Source organism: Panicum virgatum, chromosome 8K, assembly GCF_016808335.1.
Source record: "Panicum virgatum strain AP13 chromosome 8K, P.virgatum_v5, whole genome shotgun sequence".
Taxonomy (NCBI): Eukaryota; Viridiplantae; Streptophyta; class Magnoliopsida; order Poales; family Poaceae; genus Panicum; species Panicum virgatum.
The window spans coordinates 9,006,159-9,030,628 of NC_053143.1; the positions used below are offsets into that span (position 1 = coordinate 9,006,159).

At 45.3% G+C, this 24,470-nt stretch overlaps 3 protein-coding genes and 1 pseudogene across 3 annotated transcripts; 3 read left to right on the forward strand and 1 right to left on the reverse strand.

Moving 5' to 3' along the window:
• Positions 1–2,474, forward strand: LOC120645398 (annotated as a pseudogene).
• Positions 2,475–6,873: 4,399 nt separating this feature from the next.
• LOC120645399 (aspartic proteinase Asp1-like) lies at positions 6,874–9,142 on the forward strand. The gene is made up of 8 exons (XM_039922185.1): positions 6,874–6,947; positions 7,146–7,275; positions 7,472–7,707; positions 7,797–8,036; positions 8,356–8,497; positions 8,573–8,758; positions 8,859–8,922; positions 9,024–9,142. Exons 1-8 carry the CDS (start codon positions 6,910–6,912, stop codon positions 9,140–9,142), a joined length of 1,155 nt encoding a protein of 384 aa, XP_039778119.1. The 5' UTR covers positions 6,874–6,909.
• Positions 9,143–11,887: 2,745 nt separating this feature from the next.
• On the forward strand, positions 11,888–14,520 carry LOC120645400 (aspartic proteinase Asp1-like). Its single transcript, XM_039922186.1, has 8 exons — positions 11,888–11,997; positions 12,091–12,196; positions 12,607–12,827; positions 12,921–13,154; positions 13,367–13,511; positions 13,611–13,799; positions 13,897–13,963; positions 14,071–14,520. The coding sequence occupies exons 1-8, from the start codon at positions 11,888–11,890 to the stop codon at positions 14,187–14,189; spliced, it is 1,191 nt and encodes a 396-aa protein (XP_039778120.1). The 3' UTR covers positions 14,190–14,520.
• Positions 14,521–15,670: 1,150 nt separating this feature from the next.
• Positions 15,671–18,350, reverse strand: LOC120643847 (NAC domain-containing protein 71-like). Its single transcript, XM_039920328.1, has 2 exons — positions 17,778–18,350; positions 15,671–17,142 (listed from the first exon to the last, which is right to left on the reverse strand). The coding sequence occupies exons 1-2, from the start codon at positions 18,234–18,236 to the stop codon at positions 16,516–16,518; spliced, it is 1,086 nt and encodes a 361-aa protein (XP_039776262.1). The 5' UTR covers positions 18,237–18,350; the 3' UTR covers positions 15,671–16,515.
• Between the last annotated feature and the right edge of the window lie 6,120 nt (positions 18,351–24,470).

Here is a 24,470-nt window from a genome sequence, read left to right on the forward strand (position 1 = left end):
ATGGCTGCCAGGTGGGCCCTGGCCCCCGGGCTCCTGCTCGTGCTTGCACTCCTGCCGTCGGCGTCCTCCTCCATGGTGTTCAAGCTCGATGGCAATGTCTACCCCGCAGGATAAACACGCAGCCTTCAAATGTTGTTGCGTAACTAACATCGTCTTGTTCCTGACGATTCTTCCTGCTTATTTCCATCTTTAATTTGCAATCTTGTTCGTGAGAACTGAGAAATGGCATGATGTGATCCTTGTTGTTGAGTTTTTCTGCGTGCCTCTGCAGCCACTTCTACGTCACCGTGAACATCGCGGACCCATCGAAGCCATACTTCTTGAGTGTGGACACTGGCAGCGACCTCACCTGGCTGGAGTGTGCCGCATCGAATGGTGCGTGTGAAAGGTGCAACAAGGTACGCTCAGTGCTGCAGGTTTTCTTTTCACTTATCATTTCTATTTAAAAAATGTCTTTCGGGAAAAAAAATCTGCTTGGAAACAGCGCAGTGATTGTTACTTGTGTAGAAATCTGGTCCCATATATTTTGTGTTTACCATCAAATTTTTTTTTTTGAAAGAAGTTACCATCAAATTACTGTCGCTGTATCTCCCTGTTCTCCAAAACTGATGCTATGGATGCTAGCGACATTGAACCATGGAATAGACTCCCTTTCCCAGTTCAAGATTGGCGAATAACTTTTCCGATGGTTCGCGATTGCATATATTGTGTTATCAATTCCTTGTTCAGGCATACAAATTGCAATGCCAGCAATTTTTCCAATTGAACTGCAGTGCTTGATGTTGTTTCTCTGTCTTGGTGATGTTGTCGTCACAGGTGCCACATCCACATTACCAACCAGGACCGCCTAGTTACAAGGTCATCCCATGTACGGACTCCCTATGCGACACACTGCACCAAGACCTGGGTACAACCAAGCACTGCGCATAACCCTTCCAATGCGACTACACACTCATATCTGCAGATGGATCATCTATTGGTGTGCTCAGCACTGACAAGTTCTCTTTACCCATGGCCAAGGCCTCCAATGACCATCCTGACCTCGCAATCGGGTACGCCCACGCAATGCAACACTTCATGATCACTGCACAATGATTCTTTTTTAAGGCTAGCTACTTTTGTTTGCGGATTTGTGCAGATGTGGTTATGACCAGGGGAAGAACGCTGGGAAGGTAATGACAGTCGATGGCATCCTTGGTCTTGGACCGAGCTCGGTATCGTTGATCTCGCAGCTCAAGAACCAAAAGATCATCACAAAGAATGTCATTGGCCATTGCCTCAGTACAAAAGGAGGGGGCTACCTCTTCTTTGGTGAAGAGAACGTGCCCGTTTCAGGTTTAACCTGGGTCCCCATGGCACCAAGAACACCCAGGTTTCCAAGCTCTATTTCCCAATGTGTGTCTACTTGTTTGTGGCATGCCAAATTGATGGAGTTTTTCAGTGTTGTCAGATCAATTTTAGTATTTGATTCCTGAATTTTCTGCAGTTACCAAAACATTGTATTCCCTTCACATTTTATTTGCCAATTCTGTAAAAACCTGTAAAAGTTAAAGAGGCCTATGACTGAGCTTTCTTTTGTTTTTATTTAGTTTCACCTGATTGCATAACAATGTATTTTCAGGAAACCTTATCCCTACTCAGCAGGACATGCAACCCTGCAACTGGATACGATGTCAATAGGCACAGAGCCAATGGAGGTGGTCCTTGACAGTGGCAGCGCCTACACCTACTTGCCTGAACTTCTTCATTCTCAACTCGTTACTGCGGTAGGCTCCAAATCACAATGCGTTCTAATGCCTGTGTATAATGAACAACAATTGGACAAAAAATAATTCATGACCCGTACGTGGCCGTGGATGATGTTGCAGCTGAAGGCCTCTCTCAGCAAGTCATCAGTTGAAGAGGTGCATGACCCAGAACTGCCTCTATGCTGGAAAGGGAATGGCCCATTCAAATCTCTGGACGACCTCAACAAGGAATTCAAGTCAAGAATGTCTCTGAACTTTGGCAATGGTGTCACCATGACCATCCCTCCTGAAAACTACCTCATTACCACTGTAAACCCTTGAGTTTGTTGACTTGAGCGACAGAGCATCGAAGCAAAGGAGAACACCTGAACAATTGCCATCATTTTCATGTTTTTTGTTAGGAACAAGGGAGCGCGTGCTTGGGCATCCTGGGGACGGGAGACATAGACATGTACTTAATTGGAGGTGAAAAATTCAGAAACCAAACTCAGTTCGTTTCTGCAATTAGGAAGGACACCCTGAGCTGTGTAAAACAATCTACATGCATGGATCTTCTGTTTTGCAGCAATCACAATGCAGGATCAGTTGGTGATATACGACAACGAGGTAGGGAGGATTGGATGGGCACCTTCGCTGATTGACAGGATGCCCCAAGCCTAAGAACATGACCGCTTCACGCATCTGACCAGAGTGTTTGCGTAACACACTGACACTGAGGGTGAGAAGGGTGAAAGTATGTAATAGTATTGTCAAAAATAAAAGAATGTAATAAAGGCACATGAGACGTGAGGAATCTCTATGTTCCTCCTTCTGATCATTATAAAATGAACTCGATATTTTCCATACGCTTTTCACCTGAGATAGTGAAATTCTCCATGTATTCTGTTCACCCATGCGCCTCTAAAGTTTCTCTGATAAAACAATGGTAATATGCTTCTTTCCACCTTATTTTTACAATACAAAAATTATGATAGGTTTTACCTGCCTACCTGCTGGTATATCCTTTCTGGGGCCTGAACTGACAGTGTTGCTAAATACCAATTCTAGAACATCTGTATGTTGAGTCTGCAGCTGATTGGGGCTGGAAAATTGGAGTATTTGCTCAAATGGAAGTTCTGTGTTATAGTTGAACTTAAAGAAAGTAAGTGGTGCATTAACACTGAGTTATCAGTGGCACAGTGCCTACTTATTGAACGGCTTTGAAATTATAACCAGAAGAATTTTACTAGGTAGTGGTCACTGAGTTTCCTGATAAACTGTAGTCCATGTAGTAGAATTTTAGTTTTAAGATGTAGAAGTGTACTGCTTGGACATTATTGTTTATATTTGGAGTGTGACACGTAGACGATATTACAAATGGTAACATTTCAGATTAATTTCTAACATAAGTTCAAATGACAGCATGAATTGTTTACAGCTATGGCTAAAACATTATACGACTACAGCAGAGAAAATTCAAGAAGCTTCTAAAATTGGGACAAACTAGAGTGGTTTCTCTGCTCTTAGTTTAATATTGACAACAGAGGACACAGGAAATCTGAAAAAAAAATGAATCCTAAGATCAGAGATAAACAATTTCTTTCTGACTTGTCTTCGTGAAGTGTACAAAAACTAGACATTTATCATCTTAATTTTCCATGGACATGGCTATTGAAAGAAAAAACTGGTACCAAAAGCAGAAGTTCATGATGTTATCTTTATGTACAATAATCCAGCAGTTTGTGATAAAAATTGACGGTTGACTTTATCTAGCATATTCCATCATTTGATCAAATTTTTTAAAAAAAATTAAAAAAAGAGCAAAAAGAAGGAAATATTTGCACTTATAATGTGAATTATTCAAGATGAATTTGCTAAAAGAGATCACTTCAGTGGGAATTCAGGTGTTTTACTGAAATTGAACCATCCTACTCACATGCACACTTTCATGTATGTTATCGTATATATCAGTCACTACGGGACACAGCTAATTTGCCGTGAAAGCCGGTTTACTCACGACAAATTAGATGTGTCCTGTAGTGAGTCAGAGAGTTTTGCAGGCACTAAGGTATAATAGCTGGCAGTCATATATAGTGTATTTTTTGCATCATATAAAGCTAAGAAGAACAAAACATGGGCGGGGGGGGGGGGGGGGGGGCATTTGTTACTACATATGTGACAGTCATATATAGTGTATTTTCTCATATGGAGAAGGAGCCAACAAAAGGACCACCATGTAAATAAGATGCTTAATTGTGGAGATCTACAATTAACCACTCCTAAATATGCGCAGCTTGAAGAAAAATGACTAGAAGTTTATTGATTGTATGTGTATTTTCCACTTCATGAATATTTTTATTTGTGTCATATTTTAAGTTTGCCTTCTTACAATATAATAACCATTTCATTGCAATAGTTCATGCTATGAATATAACATATTGGAACATATAATAACCGTTTCATTGCAATAGTCCATGCTATAATATAACATATTGGAACATATAATAACCATTTCACTAGCATAGCATAATTTATTAAAATAATTAAAGGATGTAGCAACATATTGGAATATGAGTATTTTTTAAAGAAAATCCTATCTTGCCTATCTTCAGAGGAAAATGAAAAGACTGGACCCATTTCATTTAAGAGACCAAGCTCCCCCTATCGTCAAAGAAAAAAAAAACCTATTTTCTGCCGAACAAATGGTAACATCACATTGGCTAGATTGTGAGCTCCCATGTAGTATCTCTTCACCTGACACTGACAGGGAGTTATGAGTGTGTTTGCTCCATGGACCTATTCTAAACATAAGAGAAAAATAATTCGATGTGAGAAGCAAGGTGAGCCCCCACAGATTCTTTTTGAGCTGAAAAAAAAAACTCGCCTGAACCATGCATAAGTGACAAGGCGGATCAGTAATGCAGCTGAGGCCCTTAAAATCTGATAAATAAAAAAGAACACAGTAATAGATCATAAGAAAAATATCTTTGATTATTTATACACATTATAACTGCCCATTGACCATATGCTGTGCTTACTATCTCAACACAGATAGCACGAGCAGATTGAGTAGTATCCCCTAGTGGCCACGCCAACTGGTTCATGTGCACTGCCTTAAAAACTAAAGGGAAATGGTGCATGTGCATTCAGTTGAGCATTGCTACAGTTTTTGTAAGATAACTAATGCATGTGCTTGAGAGTGGGTTGTTGAAACTTCCTGTGTGCACATTTTTAGAAGATAATTTCTGTGTGATCAAAATGTCCTACTGGACCTCTAACATTTTCTCGTCCACCATTCCACCTTGATCCTTTTAGCTAGAAATGACTAGTCACATATGCTCTCCATTCTTGAACACTTTCATACCAAATGGTGGAGTGTATCTGCACGGAACAGTTCATACCATATTTTCGCACAGCTAAGAATAAACGGAATTAAAGTAGACATTTACTTATTAAAGATGGCTGGATTGGCATGACTTACAAGTATGCTTTCTAATGTGATGTGAAATATTGTGTATAGAAATATTTCCTCTAGATGAACGTCAATATCATGGGACTAATTAAGTTACGATTTATGCCAACTATAACTTCAAAAAGAATTTATTGAGATAAAATTTATTTCAGATTGTATATATATTTTCCATTTAACGGATATTTTTGTCTATGTATATGTTTCATGAATTGTTGGTTAGTTTATATCTTGTCATTGTACAAATACCTGTGTAACTGTATTAATCCACGCTGTGTATATAATATTCAATAGCATATGAAATCAACAAAAAATATGGGCAACATATACGGATTGAAATCTTTTTTCAGTTGAAGAAATGGATCTATTAAATGGAATACGAGAGCCAACCACTGCTTAAGCAGAGAAAAAACTCCCGGTCTACAGGGAAATAAAAAAGGTCAAATATAGTCGTTTAAGATTAAATATTGACAAGGTTGTGAGCCATCAGGTAGTATGTTTTCATCAGGCAAGGATAGTGAGTTTGTTTGCTGTACCCATTCCAAGCATAGGAAAATAAAATAGTCCGATGAGAGATGAGCCCCATGATTCATTCTTTTACATGTAGCTAATTAAGAGGCCCTTAATAAGAATGTGATATAAGGTGGGAATCTCTTTTTTTCGCACATGTGGTCAAGGACTTTTTTGGCCCAGGCACATGGGTGGCGGCCTAGTCTTAGGATTGACAATCATTAGTGTGTCAGGATTCTTGTCAAACTTTTATAGATTGTGTGCCCTTCTGGCAGAGGCTGGGAAATTTTCAAGACGATGTATCACCTCGATTTATTCTTCTTGAAATAAATAAAGTTTTCCTTTTCCAAAAAAATAAAAAAATATGGTGTCACTTTTCTACCACATAAGAAAATATTTGTGATTTATACACATTATCACTGTCCATTTCTATATGTCATATATACTGTTCTTATTATCTAAACAGAGATATATAGCACATGGATAAGAGGCGAATTGAAAGCTAAGCAGTAGTAACTAAGACCCCCCCCCCCCCCCCCCCGATGAAAATAAGGTATCCCCGGCCAGGTACGGTGCTCAAGTCAATTATAGCATTCGGTTGTGCATCTGTTCACGTACGTGTCCTTCTGAGTCGGTTACTGTCAAATTTCCTATGCATACATTTTTTTAATAACTTATTTTGTGTGATACAAAATTCAAAGTATATTACAGGAGCTATCATATTTTCACATCCAACTTGATCCCTTTAACTGTATACGAGTGCTCAAATTTCCATATAACAAAGAATGCTTCTCTACATGACGCGTCTCAAAAACACATTACCATCCAAAAAAGAGAGGTTTTGAAAGTCAATACACTGATACTTAGGCAAGCAAAACCAGTTACTCAGAAACAAAAAAAAAAACACATAATTTAACTTGGAACAATCCAAATGCAAAATTACATAGAAAACAAAACTAGGCAGACTGGAGGAGACCCCCAAAGCCAAGAACGCCTATAAATACCTCACGTACGTCTCTGTCTCTCGCCATCCCACGAAACAGAGCACTGAGTTGAGTTCCAGCAAGAGGGAAGTGCACTCCAGCATCACCACCTAGCATTACTGCTCAAGATCCATCTTCTTCGACCACCATGGCTGGCCGCTGGGCGGCGGTCGTCGGCGTTCTGCTCCTGCTTCCACTCCTGCCGTTGGCCTCCTCTTCCATGGTGTTCAAGCTGGACGGCAACGTCTACCCTACTGGGTATGTACACGACCTCCTCTCAACTAGCAGCATCTCTCTTTGATGTCGACCAAAAAAGATGTCAAATGCAAAAGGCCATCATTTCTGTTTACTCCGTACTATCATGCAAAAGAATGGTTCTTTTTGTTTGTTTGCAATTTCAACAAACCTCAGAAATGCAACAATTTGGCCTTTGTTTTTTTTTCTGTGACTGCGCAGCCACTTCTACGTGACCATGAACATAGGGGAGCCAGCGAAGCCCTACTTCCTGGACATTGACACCGGCAGCAACCTCACCTGGCTGGAGTGCAACGCCGTAGAGAAGGGTCCCTGCTTAACGTGCAACAAGGCACGATCACTGCTGCAGGCTTCCTTTTCTTTTTCCCTTATTACTCATTTTTAGTTTGAGAATGCACAATCTGCAGGACCTTTCAATTCCATGAAAAATTTGACTAGAAAAAACGTAATAATCAGAAACACTTTCACTTTGGGTTAATTGAGCCTTGTTTGCTTAATTGATACTGTCTCGGTGATCACTGTCACAGGTGCCACACCCACTGTACCGACCCACACGGAACAAGTTAGTTCCATGTGCGGATCCGCTCTGCGACACGCTGCACCATGACCTGGGTACAACCAAGAACTGCAGAGATGCAGTCCACCAATGTGACTACGAAATCGCATACCTAGATGGATCAACGTCTCTTGGTGTGCTCCTCCGTGACAAGTTCTCCTTACCTACGGGCAGTGCCCCCAAGAACAGCCCCACCATCGCCTTTGGGTAATAATCTGTTGAATGGAACATTCATAAATAAGATCATGAATGGTATTTTTTTATAATATCATGCTGGTAAATTTTTGTTTGTCCAGCTGTGGCTATGATCAGGTACATGACCCCAAGAATGCCGCAAAAGTGGCGGTGGACGGCATCCTTGGGCTTGGAAGGGGCTCGGTAGACCTGGTCTCACAGCTCAAGCGCCAAGGAGCCATCTCCAAGAATGTGATCGGTCATTGCCTCAGCACAAAAGGAGGGGGCTACCTCTTCATGGGGGAGGAGAACGTGCCATCCTCGCAAGTAACTTGGGTCCCTATTGCTCCCAGAACACCCGGGTAAGCACTACTAGTCTACTAGTGCTCGTCAACTTAGTTGTTTGCTTGTTTGCAACATTGGTCTGAAGAAGTTTTTTTTGTGTGGCTTTATTGTTGTCAATAATTTCACTGGTTGATTCCTGCATCACTATTGGCAGTTAGCTCTGTGAAACAACATTGTATCTCCAGGAATACTCACCGCTTAACAGGAAACGGTTTTGATTATTGTCCTCGTTTTAGTAGTCAATCTTGTAATAAAAAAACCTGTTCAGAATGATACGATTGAACTCTTATTTTGACTTTGTTTCTCACAGTCAATAAAACATTGTGTTTCCAGGAGACCTAATCACTATTCGCCAGGCCAAGCAACCCTGTACTTGGATACAAAGTCAATCGGGACAAAGTCGATGCAGGTGGTCCTCGACAGCGGCAGCACCTACACCTACTTGCCAGGGGATCTACACACTCAACTCGTTTCCACGGTAAGCTCCAGATCACAAGTCACAACACATTCTGAATGACCAGATATATACCATGACATGTGGAGGATGTTGCAGCTGAAGGCGTCTCTCAGCAAGTCTCTCAAAGAGGTGCCTGATCCTGCACTGCCTCTATGCTGGAAAGGGCCTCGCCCTTTCAAATCTGTGGACGACCTCAAGAAAGAATTCAAGCCACTGGTGTCTCTGAAATTTGGCGGTGGGGTCACCATGGCGATCCCTCCTGAAAACTACCTCGTCATCACTGTAAGCACTCGAAACATAGCTGACTGTCAGCAGTAGATGATAAATTGTATAGCAAATGGGGAGAATGATTTAAATTCCTCTGCTTTCATGTTTGTGGCAGGAGCACGGAAATGCATGCTTTGGCATTCTAGCGATTCAAGGCTTGGATATGTACTTAATTGGAGGTACTAAAGTTCAGACATACTATGCTCAATTCAGACATACAATGTTCATGCGTAGATTTCTGTAAAGTGTTTTTGTTTCCAATGGATGTTCTGTTTTGCAGACATCACAATGCAGGATCAGCTTATGATATACGACAATGAGAAAGGGAGGATCGGTTGGATGCCGTCACCGTGCGATAAAATGCCCAAGTCCAAAGCTGTGATCATTTCACGCATCTGAATATTAGTTGTGTGACCAGCAACGGTGGAAGTTTGATGAAGGTGACGAAGAGTCAGAATAAACAAAAATAAAGGACCGTAAGGCAGACCAGAAACAACAAACCTCCATGTGTACTCTTGATTAATGCTCATAATAAAGAATATTTGTATGTTTCATGCCTGTGATTTTCTTTCTTTCTTTTTCGTTTCTAACACACTGATCAGTGACCAATGCTCAAAATAAAGCATATTTGATTGTCACCCATGTTTCGTGCGAGGTGTTTTTTTCCCTTGCTAACGAACTTGATATGTTCTTTTTTCCTTGCTAACGAACTTGATATGTTCTTTTTTACTTACTCTGCAAACATTGACCATATTTATGCCTCTTTCATTAAAAAAACAAAACCATCATGAGTGAATGGAGCTGTAAATCGTATTTAGTCAAACAGAAAGCGGTGGACAAAAATAGGACCAATTCAGTTTCTTTGAGTTTGATGTTGGAGTTGAACCTGAAGTGTCTGCCTTTCCCAGTTTTGGATTGCAAATGGTGTAGTGACACTGATTCATTGAATTGTCATTTTTTTTAAAAAATATGGGAAAGAAGCTCTGACTATTATTGGAACAAAGAGAGTAGTATAACAACTGGGGTCAATAGAAATTATTGATAGAGCAGACGAAATACAAGATGCTACATGAACATTTGCATAAACTAGAGCAGTCTATTTGTAACGTAGTCTACATATTGATATCAGAGGACTCAGTAGATCGAAAATTAATGTTTGTTCTATCTCGCGAAGTGCACAAAAAATACTCTGTAGCTTTTAGTTTTCCACACAGCTATTCAAACCAAACTTGTGTGAGATGAGAAGTCCATTCTATTGTAAGTTCTATAATAATCCTCTGATTTACTAAAATTAAGACCTCCTTCATTAATTTTCTAGGTTATTTAAATATGTTTCAATTTCCACCTGTAGATGCCCCAGGTTATATGATACTCATATGGACAGGTAATTTTCAAAAACGTGTCAGTTGATAGTGACTGAAAGCTGGCTTGAGACTCACTTACTATCTCCACAGTTTCCACAAGGAGTTCTCGCTCTATATGTTGCAATCAAATAATGCCTTGTATCGCTTATAAATGAGAAGACAATACCTTTCTGAAATTGGGGGGAAGGAATATAGGTTTCTTTTTAGAAGGTGAATTATTCAAAGTGAGCTTGCTAAATACATTTTGGGGGGCCATTGTAGTAGAAATTCAGTTATATTTCCGATTCTGAACAATAGAATGGAACATTTCATTACTACTGATGATAGATGGCCCACTTGGCATAATTATGAAGAGTTCTATATAACATGGTAATGTACTTGAAATGCATCATCTTGACCATGAGCATCAAGATTATTGTAAATGCCTATTTATCCCACATGACCATCAACATTGTGGGAATGTGTAATTTGTCACATTTGGAGATTTTGAGGCATGAATATGATAATGTGTTTACTCTCACTTTGGAGTACTCCAGAAGTAGGATGAGGTGATCCCCATGAAATATCTTAGTTTTCTTAGGAAGAAATACCTTGTTGCAAGACAGTAAGTGACCTAGCGGATTGAGAGATGACTTGAAGGATGAGAAAATGGGAAGTGCAGCATAACAAATTATGATTAGTGAACTTACATATGTTTGTGCCAATTACCTGAAAATTATAGCTCTAGTCAATCAGTGCACTCAGTTTTGGGAAAAATGACAGTTACGGAAAGGAAGTCCTCTGAATGTAGTGCCTATTTTCCTTGATAACTTCCGAGTGTCATGGGTTGTTGAACTTCCTGTTTGTACACTTTTAGAAGGTAACATGTAGTAGTGTGCAATAAGTCAATAATATATCTTGCTGGAGCCAAACCCATCCAATGAAATTCCAAGCCTGACATGAAGAGCATATATAAAACATGTACTAGTATTCAAAAATAAATAAAAATGCATACTTTTCAAAATCAGATATCTTAACCCAAAACCATCCATCAATATGCAAAGCCAGAGAAGATAAACAAAGAAAATAAAACAAAAACTGCACACATTGAAATATCTAGTTTTTTGTTAGGGAGAAAAACCTTATTGCAAGACGAGTGACCAAGGGGGTTTAAGACAAGAGACTTGAAGGATGCGAAAATGGGAAGTGCTGTTGAGCATTGGAAAAGATTATTGATCTTTGCTAGTGATTTGGCAAGGTACCTGAAAATTATAGAGAAAGTCAATCAGTGCAGTCAGTTCTGAGCAAAATGACAAATAGGAATGGACAGATGCTCTGAAACGTAATCCCTTTTTTTCTTAATAACTTCCGAATGACATGGGTTGTTGAACTCCCTGTCCGTACTCTTTTAGAAGGTAACATGTAGTAGTAAACTCAAAATATTTTGCTGGAGCTAATATTAACATTTGAAGTCTGAACTCAAACCCATCCGAATGAAATGCAAAGCCAGACATGAAGATAAGGCATATGCACATATCTAGATTTATATAAAAAATGCATACTTTTAAAAGCCAGATATTTGAACCCAAAACCATCCCTTTCATATGCAAAGCCAGAAAAGAGAAACGAAGAAAACAAAACAAAATAGTACTACACACACATTGGAGAAAGCTTCCCAAGCCAACAACAACGCCTATAAATACCTCACATCCCCAGCATCCCAAGACACAGAGAACACTGAGCTTGAGCCCCGGGCAGCTCATTCTACTGATCCTCAAGAGCTCTGCCTTCTTCGGGTACCATGGCTGCCGTGTGGGCACCAGTCGTCGGCCACCTGCTCCTGCTTGCACTCCTGCCATCGACCTCCTCCCACATGGTGTTCGACCTCGGCGGCAATGTCTACCCCACTGGGTACGTATGCAGCGGCCTCCAAACACCTCCAAAGAACCATCGTTGTCGCCGCCTTTGCAGAAACTTTTGCTGAATTTTTCGGTGCCTGTGCAGCGAGTTCCACGCCACCATGCACATCGGAGACCCGGCGAAGCCGTACTTCCTGCACGTCGACACCGGCAGCAACCTCACTTCGCTAGAGTGCAAAGTGGGCAGCAAGGTAACCTCAAGGTTGCAGGCTTTGTGTTTTCCTCTGCGTGTGATGGTTCATTAAAATTTTAGGCCTAAATTAGAAGCACAGCAAAACAATTACTAGTGATTCTTCTATGCAACCAAACAATCCAAAGAAGAACGAAACAAGAAACCGACAACGGCAAGGCTGCCAGGAAAGAAAAAAAAAAGAACCTGCTCATGCAGTAGTACTACTGAACTAGTAGTGATCTTGTGGACTTTGGCCTGGTGTTTTAGACAAGGCAAAAGAAATTAAAATAAAAACTTGTGTTTGTGCTAGTTCATGCATGTTTTAGGGTTCATTTCTTCCCTTAATTACAACCGGTGTAAAAGTTAATTAAGTTGTCCATTCGATTGACCTCTGGTAGTTGATGTTGTCTCGGTGATCATTGTTGGCAGGTGCCACACCCAGTGTACCGACCAACACGGGACAAGCCTGTTCCTCGCAATAATCCTCTCTGCAATGCACTTCACCAGGACGTCGGCGAACCCGAGAAGCCCCATAAAACTGTGTGCAACTACGAAATACATTACCTAGATGGATCATGGTCTCATGGTGTGCTCATCCACGACAAGTTCACTCTCCCTTCAGGCATCACCAAACCTGATATCGCCTTCGGGTACGCCACGCAATAGAACATTGCATGCTGCACTGATCTAGTTCATTCAAGCCGGTCACTGTTCTTTATTTTTTTGTACTTTTTTTGGCGCAGCTGTGGGTTTGAACATGGTGGTAGCCATGAGACGACAACGGGGGTTGATGGCATGCTTGGGCTTGGGAGGGGTTCGGTAGATCTGGTCTCGCAACTGAAGCGCAACAAGATTATCACAAAGAATGTGTTTGCTCATTGCCTCAGCTCAAAAGGAGGGGGTTACCTCTCCATTGGGGATGAGAATGTTCTCTCCTCACCTGTAAGCTGGGTTCCCATGGCTCCAAGAACAGATAGGTATGAAAAGCACAAGTGCTGATCAAGTGCCAGCTTGTTTGCCGCGGTGATCTGATAAAACCATGCATGATGATTCCAACTTCGTTGGTACCACAGAATGTTGATTTTCTAGTTGCCAATCTCATAATAAAAAAAATCTTAAATATGTTAGGGAACACAATGATAGATCTTTCTTTTATTTTAATTTGGCTTGCATAACTCCTTAATTCCAGGAATCATAATCACTACTCACCAGGCCCAGCAACCCTCCACTTGGATACAAAGTCGATAAGCACAAAGACAATGGAGGTGATCTTTGACAGTGGCAGCACATACACCCACTTGCCTGAGGGTCCACATGCTCAACTTGTTGCTGCGGTAGGTTACGCTCCAAACCACACTGCAATTTCCCAGGTATCATGCATGATCACAGACATTATTAGATATAGAACTCATGAGATGTGGTGGATCCTGCAGCTGAAAGCATCTCTCAGCAAATCACTCAAAGAAGTGCGTGATCCTTCACTGCTACATCCATGCTGGAAGGGGCCTGGGGGATTCAAATCATCGGACGACCTCAAGAAGGAATTCAAGTCAGTGATGTCTCTGAAATTCCACAATGGCGCCACCATGATCATCCCTCCTGAAAAATACCTCATTGTCACTGTAAACACCTAGACTCACTTGACGGTCAACTGAAACAGTGATATCACTAAAAGAACAGAAAATGACTGAAATGCCTTTTTTTCATTATTTGTGACAGGGACATGGGAATGCATGCTTTGGTATGCTTGGGAGGAAAGACATCGGCGACATGTGCATAATTGGAGGTACGACCAAAGATCAGACATTCAGTTCTCAGTTCAGACAAATACTGTTTAAACATGCATCTCTGAAAATAAAACCATATTTCCAATGGATATTTTTTGTTTTGCAGACATCACAATGCAGGATCAGCTTGTGATATATGACAATGAGCATGGACGTCTCGGGTGGCGGGCGTCGCAGTGTGATAAGAAGCCCAAGTCCAAATCCGATATCTTTTCGCGCATGTGAAACAAGTTTGTATTGGCCAGCAAGGGGTGGAACATGGATGAAGGTATACTAGTGCATTAGCAGAAATAAAGAACGTAAGAAAGTAAGAAACATACATGATGGGACAAGAAACCTGTATGTTTATTTCCTCCTGATCAGTGCTGGTAATAAAGCGTATAACACTGATATTCTACATACCCTTCGAAGCCGAGATGTTCCTTGCGCCTCTCAAATTTTGCTGTGGAAATAAATACGTATTGTTTGTGTATAGGTACCATCTGAGCTCAACACAAAGAGGTGTTAAACTCGTAGAGTGATCATGAACGTTTAAAAAAAAAAGAGTAATCATGAGGATAAATTTGTGTTACTGGTGCATCGCTACAATGCCTTGCAAGGGTAGAGATGAAGCGAAGAATGAATATATTCTGTTTGGAGGGAACAAATCATGGTCACAGTAGAAATTCTTGCCGCCACTAAAAAATATATACTAATCATTCTTTATCCAGTGAACACACTGATGGTCAAGGGCAGCCATCAGATCCCTAGATGTAACATAAAAAAAAACAAAAACAAAGCGGCAAGTAACTTTTTGGAGCAAATTATTTAGCTATGCTCCTCGCGAAAAAAAAAATGCAGAAAAGCTGGGAACATAAGGGGAGTTTTTTTTTGGAACATACTCCCTTCGTCCCAAAATGTAAGTCGTTTTAGCTTTTCTAAATTCATACTATTTGCTATGCACCTAGATATAACATATGTCTTGGTACATAGCAAAATATATAAATCTAGAAAAGTCAAAACAACTTACATTTTGGAACAGAGGGAGTACTCACACGAGAACACAATGAACTGGCAGGTTAGGAGAAAAAGAAACTGTATTACACCTCTGTAATGACTGTCACTACATAACAATACCTAAGACCGTAAGTCCATAACTTCAGTCCCTCCATTCAGGGTTTCCAGCCGAAACTGAAGTGTCCGTGGTCACAAGACAAAATTAAGATTGTGCAGTGATACTACTGAATTGCCTGTAGGCCAGACTCCTACCAGGTGAAACGTGTCCAACATTGTATTGCAAGGACATTCTGTTCTCTCTAGATCAGACGTGATGCTCAAGGCATCAACGCCACGCGCACAGAGCTCTCTGTTCATCCCTGCCGCACAGCCCCCATCGCATGACTGGTGATGGACTGATGGTTCAAAAGCCGCCTACCTGAAATCTCATAGCCGCATGACTAGGATTCAGCATCGACAGATTCCCATCTCAAAGTACAAAAGGCAGAAGCACCAGTGCACTACTGAGAGAGACAGCACTTGGTTTCGAAACCGCGAAAAAAATCAAATAAAATAAAAAAGCTTTACTGAAGAACAATGCCAAAGTGCACACGGTCCGTGTCCAACATCTCACTGTCAGTGCGCACCTTCAGAGTTCTGAAAGGCACTTTCAGTTAACTCTGTGGATCAGAACAGAACATTCAGATTGGGGCAGAAAGTAAGGAGCATGATGCCACATGTAGTTACAGCTTACGACACTTTATTACCGATATAATTGCGTTACAAAAATTCCGGCTTCCGTGGTCACGAGAAAGAGACCCACTGAAAGCGACTCTAGCACATGACATTTGCTTGCAATTATACTGCAGAACACTCGACGAAAAAAAAAACCCTACAGCGTTGCCTGTTTGCCACCAACCTGAACCAATTCTAAGTACAGCTAGGCTACACTAGATACATACTACATGATCCCATCAACTGCCCCCTGAATCCAAAACTTGTATTTCCCTCTTTTTTTCTCACTCCTTTTTTTGAAACGGAATTTTCTCACTCCTTTTGATTTTGCTGTTTATTATTTTTGAATTCACTAGGCATGTCATGTTGTCAGCTACTACTAATTAACGCGACAAAAACCCGACGGGTTAGATTAATCGAGACCCGATCCGACGGCTAGCTAGCTCTCTACCAGCCTTGATCACCACTCTCATCTACCATGCTTGGCACACCCATTTCCATGTAGCTGCTGCTGCTGCCCAGGAGCAAGGGCGCGATCAGGTGCAGTGGTCGTGTGCAACTGTCAGCTGCACGTCGATCCGGCCATCTGAATGGCAACCGGACACCGGACCGCCGATCATCGGTCGGATGATCCCGCCGCCCAATTCTCCTTTGATCTACAGCTGCTGGGAGTGCCATGGTGATCTCGGCTTCGCTGCGCTAGACCTAGACGGCTAGACCGGCTCACGACTTCACCTGAACCGAGCTACACGACCTGGATGGACATCAACCATGTCAGTGGCTGCCTGGAGCACGCACGCAGACGCAGGGCGGCGGACACTGCACTTTCCCTGATCAGGATTCAGAACGGCCTCTGCAGGTAGGCGAACATGTCCCCGAACGCGGCGGCCGCGGCGGCGTCGACGCGGGCGAAGAGCCCCGGCGACGGCGGGCCGAAGAGCGCCGCGCCGCCATCGTCGAGGACCACGAGCCCGTCGTCGCCTGCCCAGTCGGCGGCGCCGGGCCACCACGCGGCGCCCCCGCCGCCGCCGGGCTGGCTCTCGGCGTGGTCGCGGTCGGGGAGGTCCGGCGACGGCGACAGCACGTGCTCGGACCCGCTGCTGGAGTTGTCCGTGTGCCCCCACGGCATGGAGGTGGAGTCGCGGTCCGGGTCGGGCTCCGCCGCCGGCGACAGCGCCGGCGCAGGCGCGAGAGCCGGGACAGGGGCCACGGCCGCCGGGCGGTCGAAGCACAGCATCCCCGCGGACGGCGTCTCGAGGTCGTACCCGTCGTCGTAGTACCCGCCGTAGTCGGCCATCTCCACCTTCATCGGCGCGCGGCCGCCGCCGGCGCCGGCCGCCCCGCGCGGGTTCTTGGGCGCGGCCGGCTTGACGTCGTTGGCCGCCGCGACCTCGTCGTCGTCCACCGTGTCGTACCGCTCGATCACGCCCTTCTTGTTGTAGATCCGGCACAGCACCCAGTCATCCAGCTGCAAGATCAACCACACAAATAAAAAAAGGTTAGCAAACAAAATCCAGAGGCGATGCTGCTGCTAAAGACAAAATCTTTGATCTCTTTTTACTACGCGTTGGAGCCGTCGATCCCGACGTGGCGTTGGATTCGGTGCGTGTGGTGGTCAGGCAGGGGTAGCGTGCGTGTTGCGGCCGCCGCCGGCCGGGTGATAAGATCAGGCGGCGGCCGCGCCGGTTGTCCCTATCGCCGCGTGCGTGAGCCGTGACGCCATGCCGCCCGAGCTTTACAGGTCTCTAGAGCGCCCGGGCCAGCCGTCTGCAAGTAGCCGCGGGCTGTCACGAAAGGGACAGCTCGAGCACGCTGCAAATGGACAATTTGGACCCCCTACCTTTTTGTAATTCATTGTATCTGCAAACCTAACAAATACTGTGCTTGCTCTATGTACAGATTTCATTCCACATGCAGTTGCATGCTTGTTAGTAACATTTTTGCTAAGAAAAAAAAGATGATTTTTATTTGTAGTTATTTTCTAATAGTAACTGAAAGTGCCAGTGTTGTGGGACTGTTTCGTTGGTGGGGAGATGAGCACAAGGAACAGGAAGCAGCAAGGTGGTTTGTTAGTTAGGTAATAGATTAAGAAAAGTTAATTACCCTGAGCGCGTTGTTATTGGCCGTCTTCTTGCGGGCGGCGGCGGAGCGGTCGACGTCGGCGAGGCGGTACTCGTGCATGATCCAGTTGGTCTTGACGCCCCTGGGCGGCTTGCCGGCGTAGAAGACGAGCGCCTTCTTGATGGCGACGGGGCGCGGCGCGCCCACGGGCTTGTCGGCGCCGGTGGCCTTCCAGTACCCGGCGCCGGCGGCGCGGTTGGGGCGCGACCCGTTGGGGTACTTGCGGTCCCGCGGCGAGAAGAAGTACCACTCCTTCTCCCCGCCGGCCGCCCGCTCCGGCAGGCTCCACGGGTCGAACTTGTACAGGTCCACCTCCGCGATCACCGGCGCCGCCGGCGCCAGCCCGCCGCACTTGCGCAGGAGGTAGTGCGTCACCAGCTCCTCGTCCGTCGGGTGGAACCGGAACCCCGGCGGCAGCTGCAGCGCCCCTCCGAAGTCCATTCCGATCAGGGAGTGGTTGCTGGCTCGCCGGAGAACGATCGATCGAGCTGTGATTCGCCGGCCGGTCTGGGAAGAATCTCGCCGGAGTGGTCTTTGAGGGGAAGAAGCTGTTGGAATGGAACATTAGCAAGCCGTGCCCGGGGCTACTTATAGGCGGGGGCGGCGCGCCACGTGTCGGCCGGGTGACGGGAGAGCCCTCTCGATGTGACGCACGTGCAAGTTGGGGCCAGCGCGGGGGGACGGGCGGGTTGACCCGGAGCGGGTTGGGGACGCGTGTCGCGCATCGGAGGGGCGGGCGGGGACGAGTGGGCGGGCGGATGGGCGCGTGGTGGGCCAGCCCGGGAGCGATATCGTCATCGCTTGCGTCAACTGTTTCGGCTCCGGCCGGGAGGCGAGCGCCTGGGCGTTGTGCGGCTGCCGTCCCTGATCGGTGGGGCCGGGGGCGGGGACCAGGGCCAAGCGGGGCGTGCGAGGGCCCGCGCGGGAGGGCGTCATGTTAGCGTGGGCCCCGGCGGGGGGCCCTTTTTTTAGGTGATTTTTTTAAAAAGAAGTGTATTTTTAATGTGCTGGCAGTGGAGATTCTCGTCGTCCACTTGGTCGAGCTGCTGCTCCTGTGCCCGGCGAGTAAAATAACACCTGCTGATGAGCTCAACAACGGCCGATTTATAATTGAGCCGTGATTCCCAGGGGCTGATTAAACTGCGATGACCACGAGGGGTATTTCGGTCAGCCATACGGTGGTACGTGCGTCGGAATTGTAGATCTACCAATACTCCTCCTATATAAGAAATATCCTATATAAGAAATAGATGACGTTTAAGATAGCGACACGGTCTTTAAAAAATAATTTTGATTGATTGTTTTTATAAAAATGTTTGTTGAAAAGTGATATATGTATATTTTTATGAAAGTGTTTCTTAAGACAAATATATTCATATAATTTTCACTTTTTCAAACTCAATAACTTAAAAGTTATTCATGATTTATATTTTTAATGTTTGACTCAAATCTTGTCCAAAACGTTATCTAAATCCTATATGGAGGGAGTATTTTTTGGCGCGTCTTCCCAAGAACACAATTTTTGTTCTTGGAATTAATTATGAGCTACCGTAGATTCAGATGGAGTTCCTATTGAAATTGGGATGTAAAGTCTCATGCACAAGGAAGTTGTACTTCCTCTGTCTTACGTAGCTCTTTATAATGATTGTAAAGTACCAATGAGTATTTTTAGATACTTTTACTTTGATTTTTTTTTTCTAGAGATTGATCTATGGAAAGTATTTATAAAAAATAAATTAAATTAGTATTTGATCCCACTTTTTGGTACTTGATCCCACATTTTGGAGTACTAGGTACTTTACCCCTAGGTACTTCTGGATACTCCCTACTTTCACCACCGTAGAATTTTATTATATGAACGGCTCCAATTTTTTTCAATCATTATAAAATTTCTAAAATTATAATATGTGCTTACAAAAATATTGTATAATATTTGAGATTTACCCTCAAATATAAGGAATTTTTGGTTTATTATGACTTTTTATTATTAACTAATCAGTTTGATTTTCTTCTTTGACCACCTCTGAGCCTATCAAAGCCAATGCACCGCGACATCTATTTATCGCGTGCTGTTGCTGCGCGCCAATGCATTGAAGCAGGAAGAACAATTGCTGTAAGTGGTCCCGAGCGACTGTTCTTCTTCCTCCTCAAGCTTGGAGATGGCCGGCCGCCGGATTAGGAGAGCGGGGGTTGCCAAGACGCTGGTGGCACCGGCAGCCTTAGAAGAAGGGGGAGAGGGTGAAAGGGAAGACCGACAACGCAGGCGGACGATAGTTGGAATGCCGCCAGCCGAGGGCAGTGGCTTGATAATCGGTTGGCCAGAAGCCAGGTGGGGGATCGGAGCTTAGGTTGGAGGTGATGAGCGGCGGAGGCGCTGGATGCAGCGACAGAGCTGAGGGAGGCGGGGTGAAATTAGCTAAAAGGGGCGGAGCAAATCTCTTAAAGCGATTTTTTAACAACATTTTCTTGGGGAGCAACTATGACTCCTTTGCTATGGTTTCTTATGAAAATTACAAATTTTACCAAAAGAAATTGACATCTTTTGTACTAAGGACTTGTTTAGTTGCAAAATTCAAAATTTCAAATCTATCACATCGAACGGGAATCGTACATGCCTGGAGTATTAAATTTAGACGAAATAAACAAGTAATTGTATAGTTTGTTTATAAATTACGAGACGAATCTAATGAGCCTAATTAGGTCATGCTTAGACACTAAATTGCTATAGTAATTGCTAGTTAGACTCATTAAATTCGTCTCGTAATTTACAGACGAGTTCTATAATTAATTTTTTAATTAGTCTATATTTAATACTTAAAATGTGAAAATATTCTATTTTAAAAACTTTACGCCCCGCAACTACCCGAAGTTACGGGGCCTAATAGTTGGCATGATTTTACAATCCGTACTAGTGGTCGCTAGCATAGAATCCTGCCATGATCTCTGCCACGCCACAAACCATAAACCCTGCCGATCCAACCAAATTTCCGTTGTCCTCTTGCCACTAAACAAATCAATCACCGCCGCTTCGCTCCTGACATCTACGGCTCCGATTCTTTTACGTGCTCTCGAGATCTCGCGCTAGCTCGTACCCCGTATCTCGGTTTTCTAATCCGCGAGAGATCCGCCTTTCCGCGGCGCACATGGCGGGCAACACCAGCCTGCAGATGTCCACATGCGCTGCGGCTGCGGCTGCGGCAGCTCTCCCGGGGCTGACGACGACGCCGCGGCGGCGTGTCAGGAATCAGGAGCAGCGCACCCAAGCGAATATCCGCGAGCATCCGTGCGGCGCGCGGCCCCGCTCGCCAAGACGACGGGAGCCGGCCGGCCCGCTGCGGTGGAGCGCGCGGGCGCGACTGACCCCTGCAGGTCAGGTAGGGATGAAAACCGTCGGAAAAATCCTTTAACCGTTCCCGCAACTGTATTTTTTGGTTAGGAACGGAAACGGGAACGGAAAAATCGGACGGGAAAACGAAATCGGTATTACGGGATATCGGGAACGGAATCAATCGGTCGGGAGCATGCCGATTACGATCGGGAATCGATAACTCAAAACGGGAAAATACATACAACCACTTCAAACATTTAACTCGATAAAATAATTACAACTATGCATAAATAACATGGAAACAAGACTCGTATAACTAAGAAACACAGGTAAAGTGAATCACGAATTCACAATTCACGTTGGAACACATACAAATAACAATTCACGTTTCCAACACAGGTAACACAGCCGACTACGATAAATACGGGAATTCCCGCGGGAATTTTCCCGGCTGAAAACAGGAACCGTGAAAACGGTCGGGAAAACACCCCAACCGTTCCCGTTTCCGTTCCCGCCCGTTTTCCCATTTTGTTTTTCTATTTTCCTATTTTTTTCAAAGAAACAGTTCACGGTCGATTTAAACGGTAAACGGAGCCGGTCGGGACGGGATTTTCCCGTCCCATTTTCAACCCTACCTCCAGGTCCGCGGTCTTCGCCGGGCCGCGCCAGGCCCCTGCGCCTTCCAGTTCCCCCGCCCGCGCGCGCGCGACGGCGACCGCGGCGTCGCGCCGCCGCACGTGCCGCCCGCGACGTCACGGCGCGCCCGGTGCAGGCCCCCTGGCTGCGGTGGGATCCACCCGTGTCCCGGCGCGTACCGCGCCGCCGCTGACCCCACCCACCCCCACCTTCCCCGGTCGATCGATCGATGACGACGCGGCGAGCCGCGGCTGCGAGCGCGTGTGCGTGGCCGGGCCGCCCGGACGAACCGCGCGGTGGTTTTTGTTTTTCCTCCTTGCCGGCCTCGACGTGGGCCCGCGAGGCCTGAGCGGGACCCGCGCGTCAGCGGGAGGGTGACGCCCGCTCCTGCGTGTGCGCGACGGAACCCGCGCCCCACCTTTTGTTTCGTTTTGTTTTGTTTTGTTTTGTCCGGTGGTCCCCGCGCGCGTGATTCTCCGCGTCGGCGTGAGCTGGCGGCCTGTCCCCCTCGGGCCTCGGCCCCCCTCTTACCCGGCCACCCGGGTCGCCGCCCACCCGTCTCCCTCTCCGTCGCTGACACGTGGGCCGCCGCCCGACGCGGCCCCAGGCGCCAGGCCCGGGTGATGATAAGCCCGAGCTCATATCGACCAATCATCATACGCGGCGACCTGCGGCTGGAATCGCCGTCGCCCTCGGCTCGCTTCAACGCCCTTCCGACGACCCACGCGCACCGGAGCCGTCGCGCTACCCGCCGGAAGGCAGCCCACTGAGACGTGGGACCAGAGACCTGTTACCCCACATGTCACTTGCCGTACAACTCGTTGGAGCAGGCTACCCTGACGTGAGAAAAGGTGACTGGTCTTGTTTGGTCCGACGCGGCGCGCGTGAGCCGCCGCTCCGGTCGTCACGGGTGACGGCTTTTCCCCGGCGGGCCCCGCCACCACCCCGCTGCTGGCGCGACGGCGACGGCGACGGCGGCCAATCGCGGCGCAGGTGATGAGCGGCGCCCGCTCGCCTTCAGGCTCGTCGCCGTCCACGTCATTTTCGGCCTTGTTTACGCACGCGAGCGGCCAATGGGCGGCGAGACGAGACGACCCTTGGAGGGGCTAGTTCGGCCGCGAGGCGCATTGACAATGGGCGTGGGCGGCGATTCTTGCGCGGCTTCGAAGAGCCGCTGATTTGGAATATTCACCTGCTAGTTTACTTTGTCAAATGGGGCGAGGCCGAGTTGAAGCGTTGAAGTCTTCGATGTGTCGCTCTCTTGTGCACCGTGTGATGTTGTCACGGCTTGTACAATGTTGGCTTAGTTTCGATGACAGGTTTATCTTCTGTATGTGTAGCTAAACACTAATGATTCGATGACTTTTTAGACAATGGTTACTGTCTGTATGTAGGTACCGGAGATTTTCGTTCTTGGTTTCGTCAACTAAGGATGGCCGCAGAGAGTTGACATTTGACAGGCGGTCTTAATTAAAGATCATTCACCGAAGGTAATTTAGAAAATATTCTTGAACGGAGTAATTTTGGTCGGAACAGCGACCAGAACAAGGAACAACATGATGGCTACCCCATTAATGCTAGTCTATCTTTTTTTTTACTTGCTTCGTGGTGTTAGATTATCGCTGTGGTTTCTCCGATCTATGTCTAATGTCCCCATACAATACACAAAACCAATATACAATTTAAGCAAAGTCGCCATTCAGACATCTGCACGGCCGGGAGGATATTTCAAGAACATTCTAGCTCAACATGTACTACATGCATGGATCCGACTTATTTCCTAACATTTTTACAGTCGATAAATTAATTCTCTGCTACGCTAACATTATTAGTTCTACGTGCATGCTAGCTAGGCTAGTTGTCATGGAATTGAAGCACCATACTTGAGATACCCCGTGCACATGGATGTCCAACCTACTACGCCCTGTCTGAGATTACAAATGAGCCATAAAATAAAATACAGTACTGATTTTTTTTCGTAAACTTATGTAATAATCAATGCAAACGTATTCTATTCCCCGGTCGCTCCTATGGTTTTTAACCGTGAAGTTCGATGGGCAGAGAATATACTACTCTTCCTGGATTCCGATAAATTACGATTAGTACACCTGGTTGAATCCGTCCGTCAATCTTTGTTTAGAAACAAAAGTAATAAACACGGTTGGATTCAGTTCAAATGGGTGAGATCGAGAGAAGAGGAGATTCTTTCACTGCATCACTGTCATCACGCGTGCATCACCCATGACTTGTACTCGACAAACACTCGAGGCTAAATAACACCAGCACTTAGCTTGCGCAAGAGAGAGCTGCAAGTTGCAAGATAATCTAAGACACCCCCAATGAGCTGCCAAGCTGACGTGACTTGGCACCCCACACACCCACCCACACACCTATGCATCAATGCAAGGGACGACGGAGTCGTGCAGACCCGCCCTGCAGGGCCCACTCCCCAGTGGAAGTGAGCTTGCTGATGCCACCATCACTTGGGTATAACCAACCAACAGCTAGCTAAGCCAAAGCTAGAGCTAGCATTATTGGCGTAACATGACAGCGAATAAAACTAAGGGCGTCAGAAAGCTACCGCTGATGATTGTTATTATACAAACCCGTATGTGGCGTTGTGCCGCCGTGGTAGAGGATCTCATCCAGATCGCGGTTTGGTTTTTGTTATCATGTGTGAGAGAGCTTGAGATTCCTATTATTATTAGTAT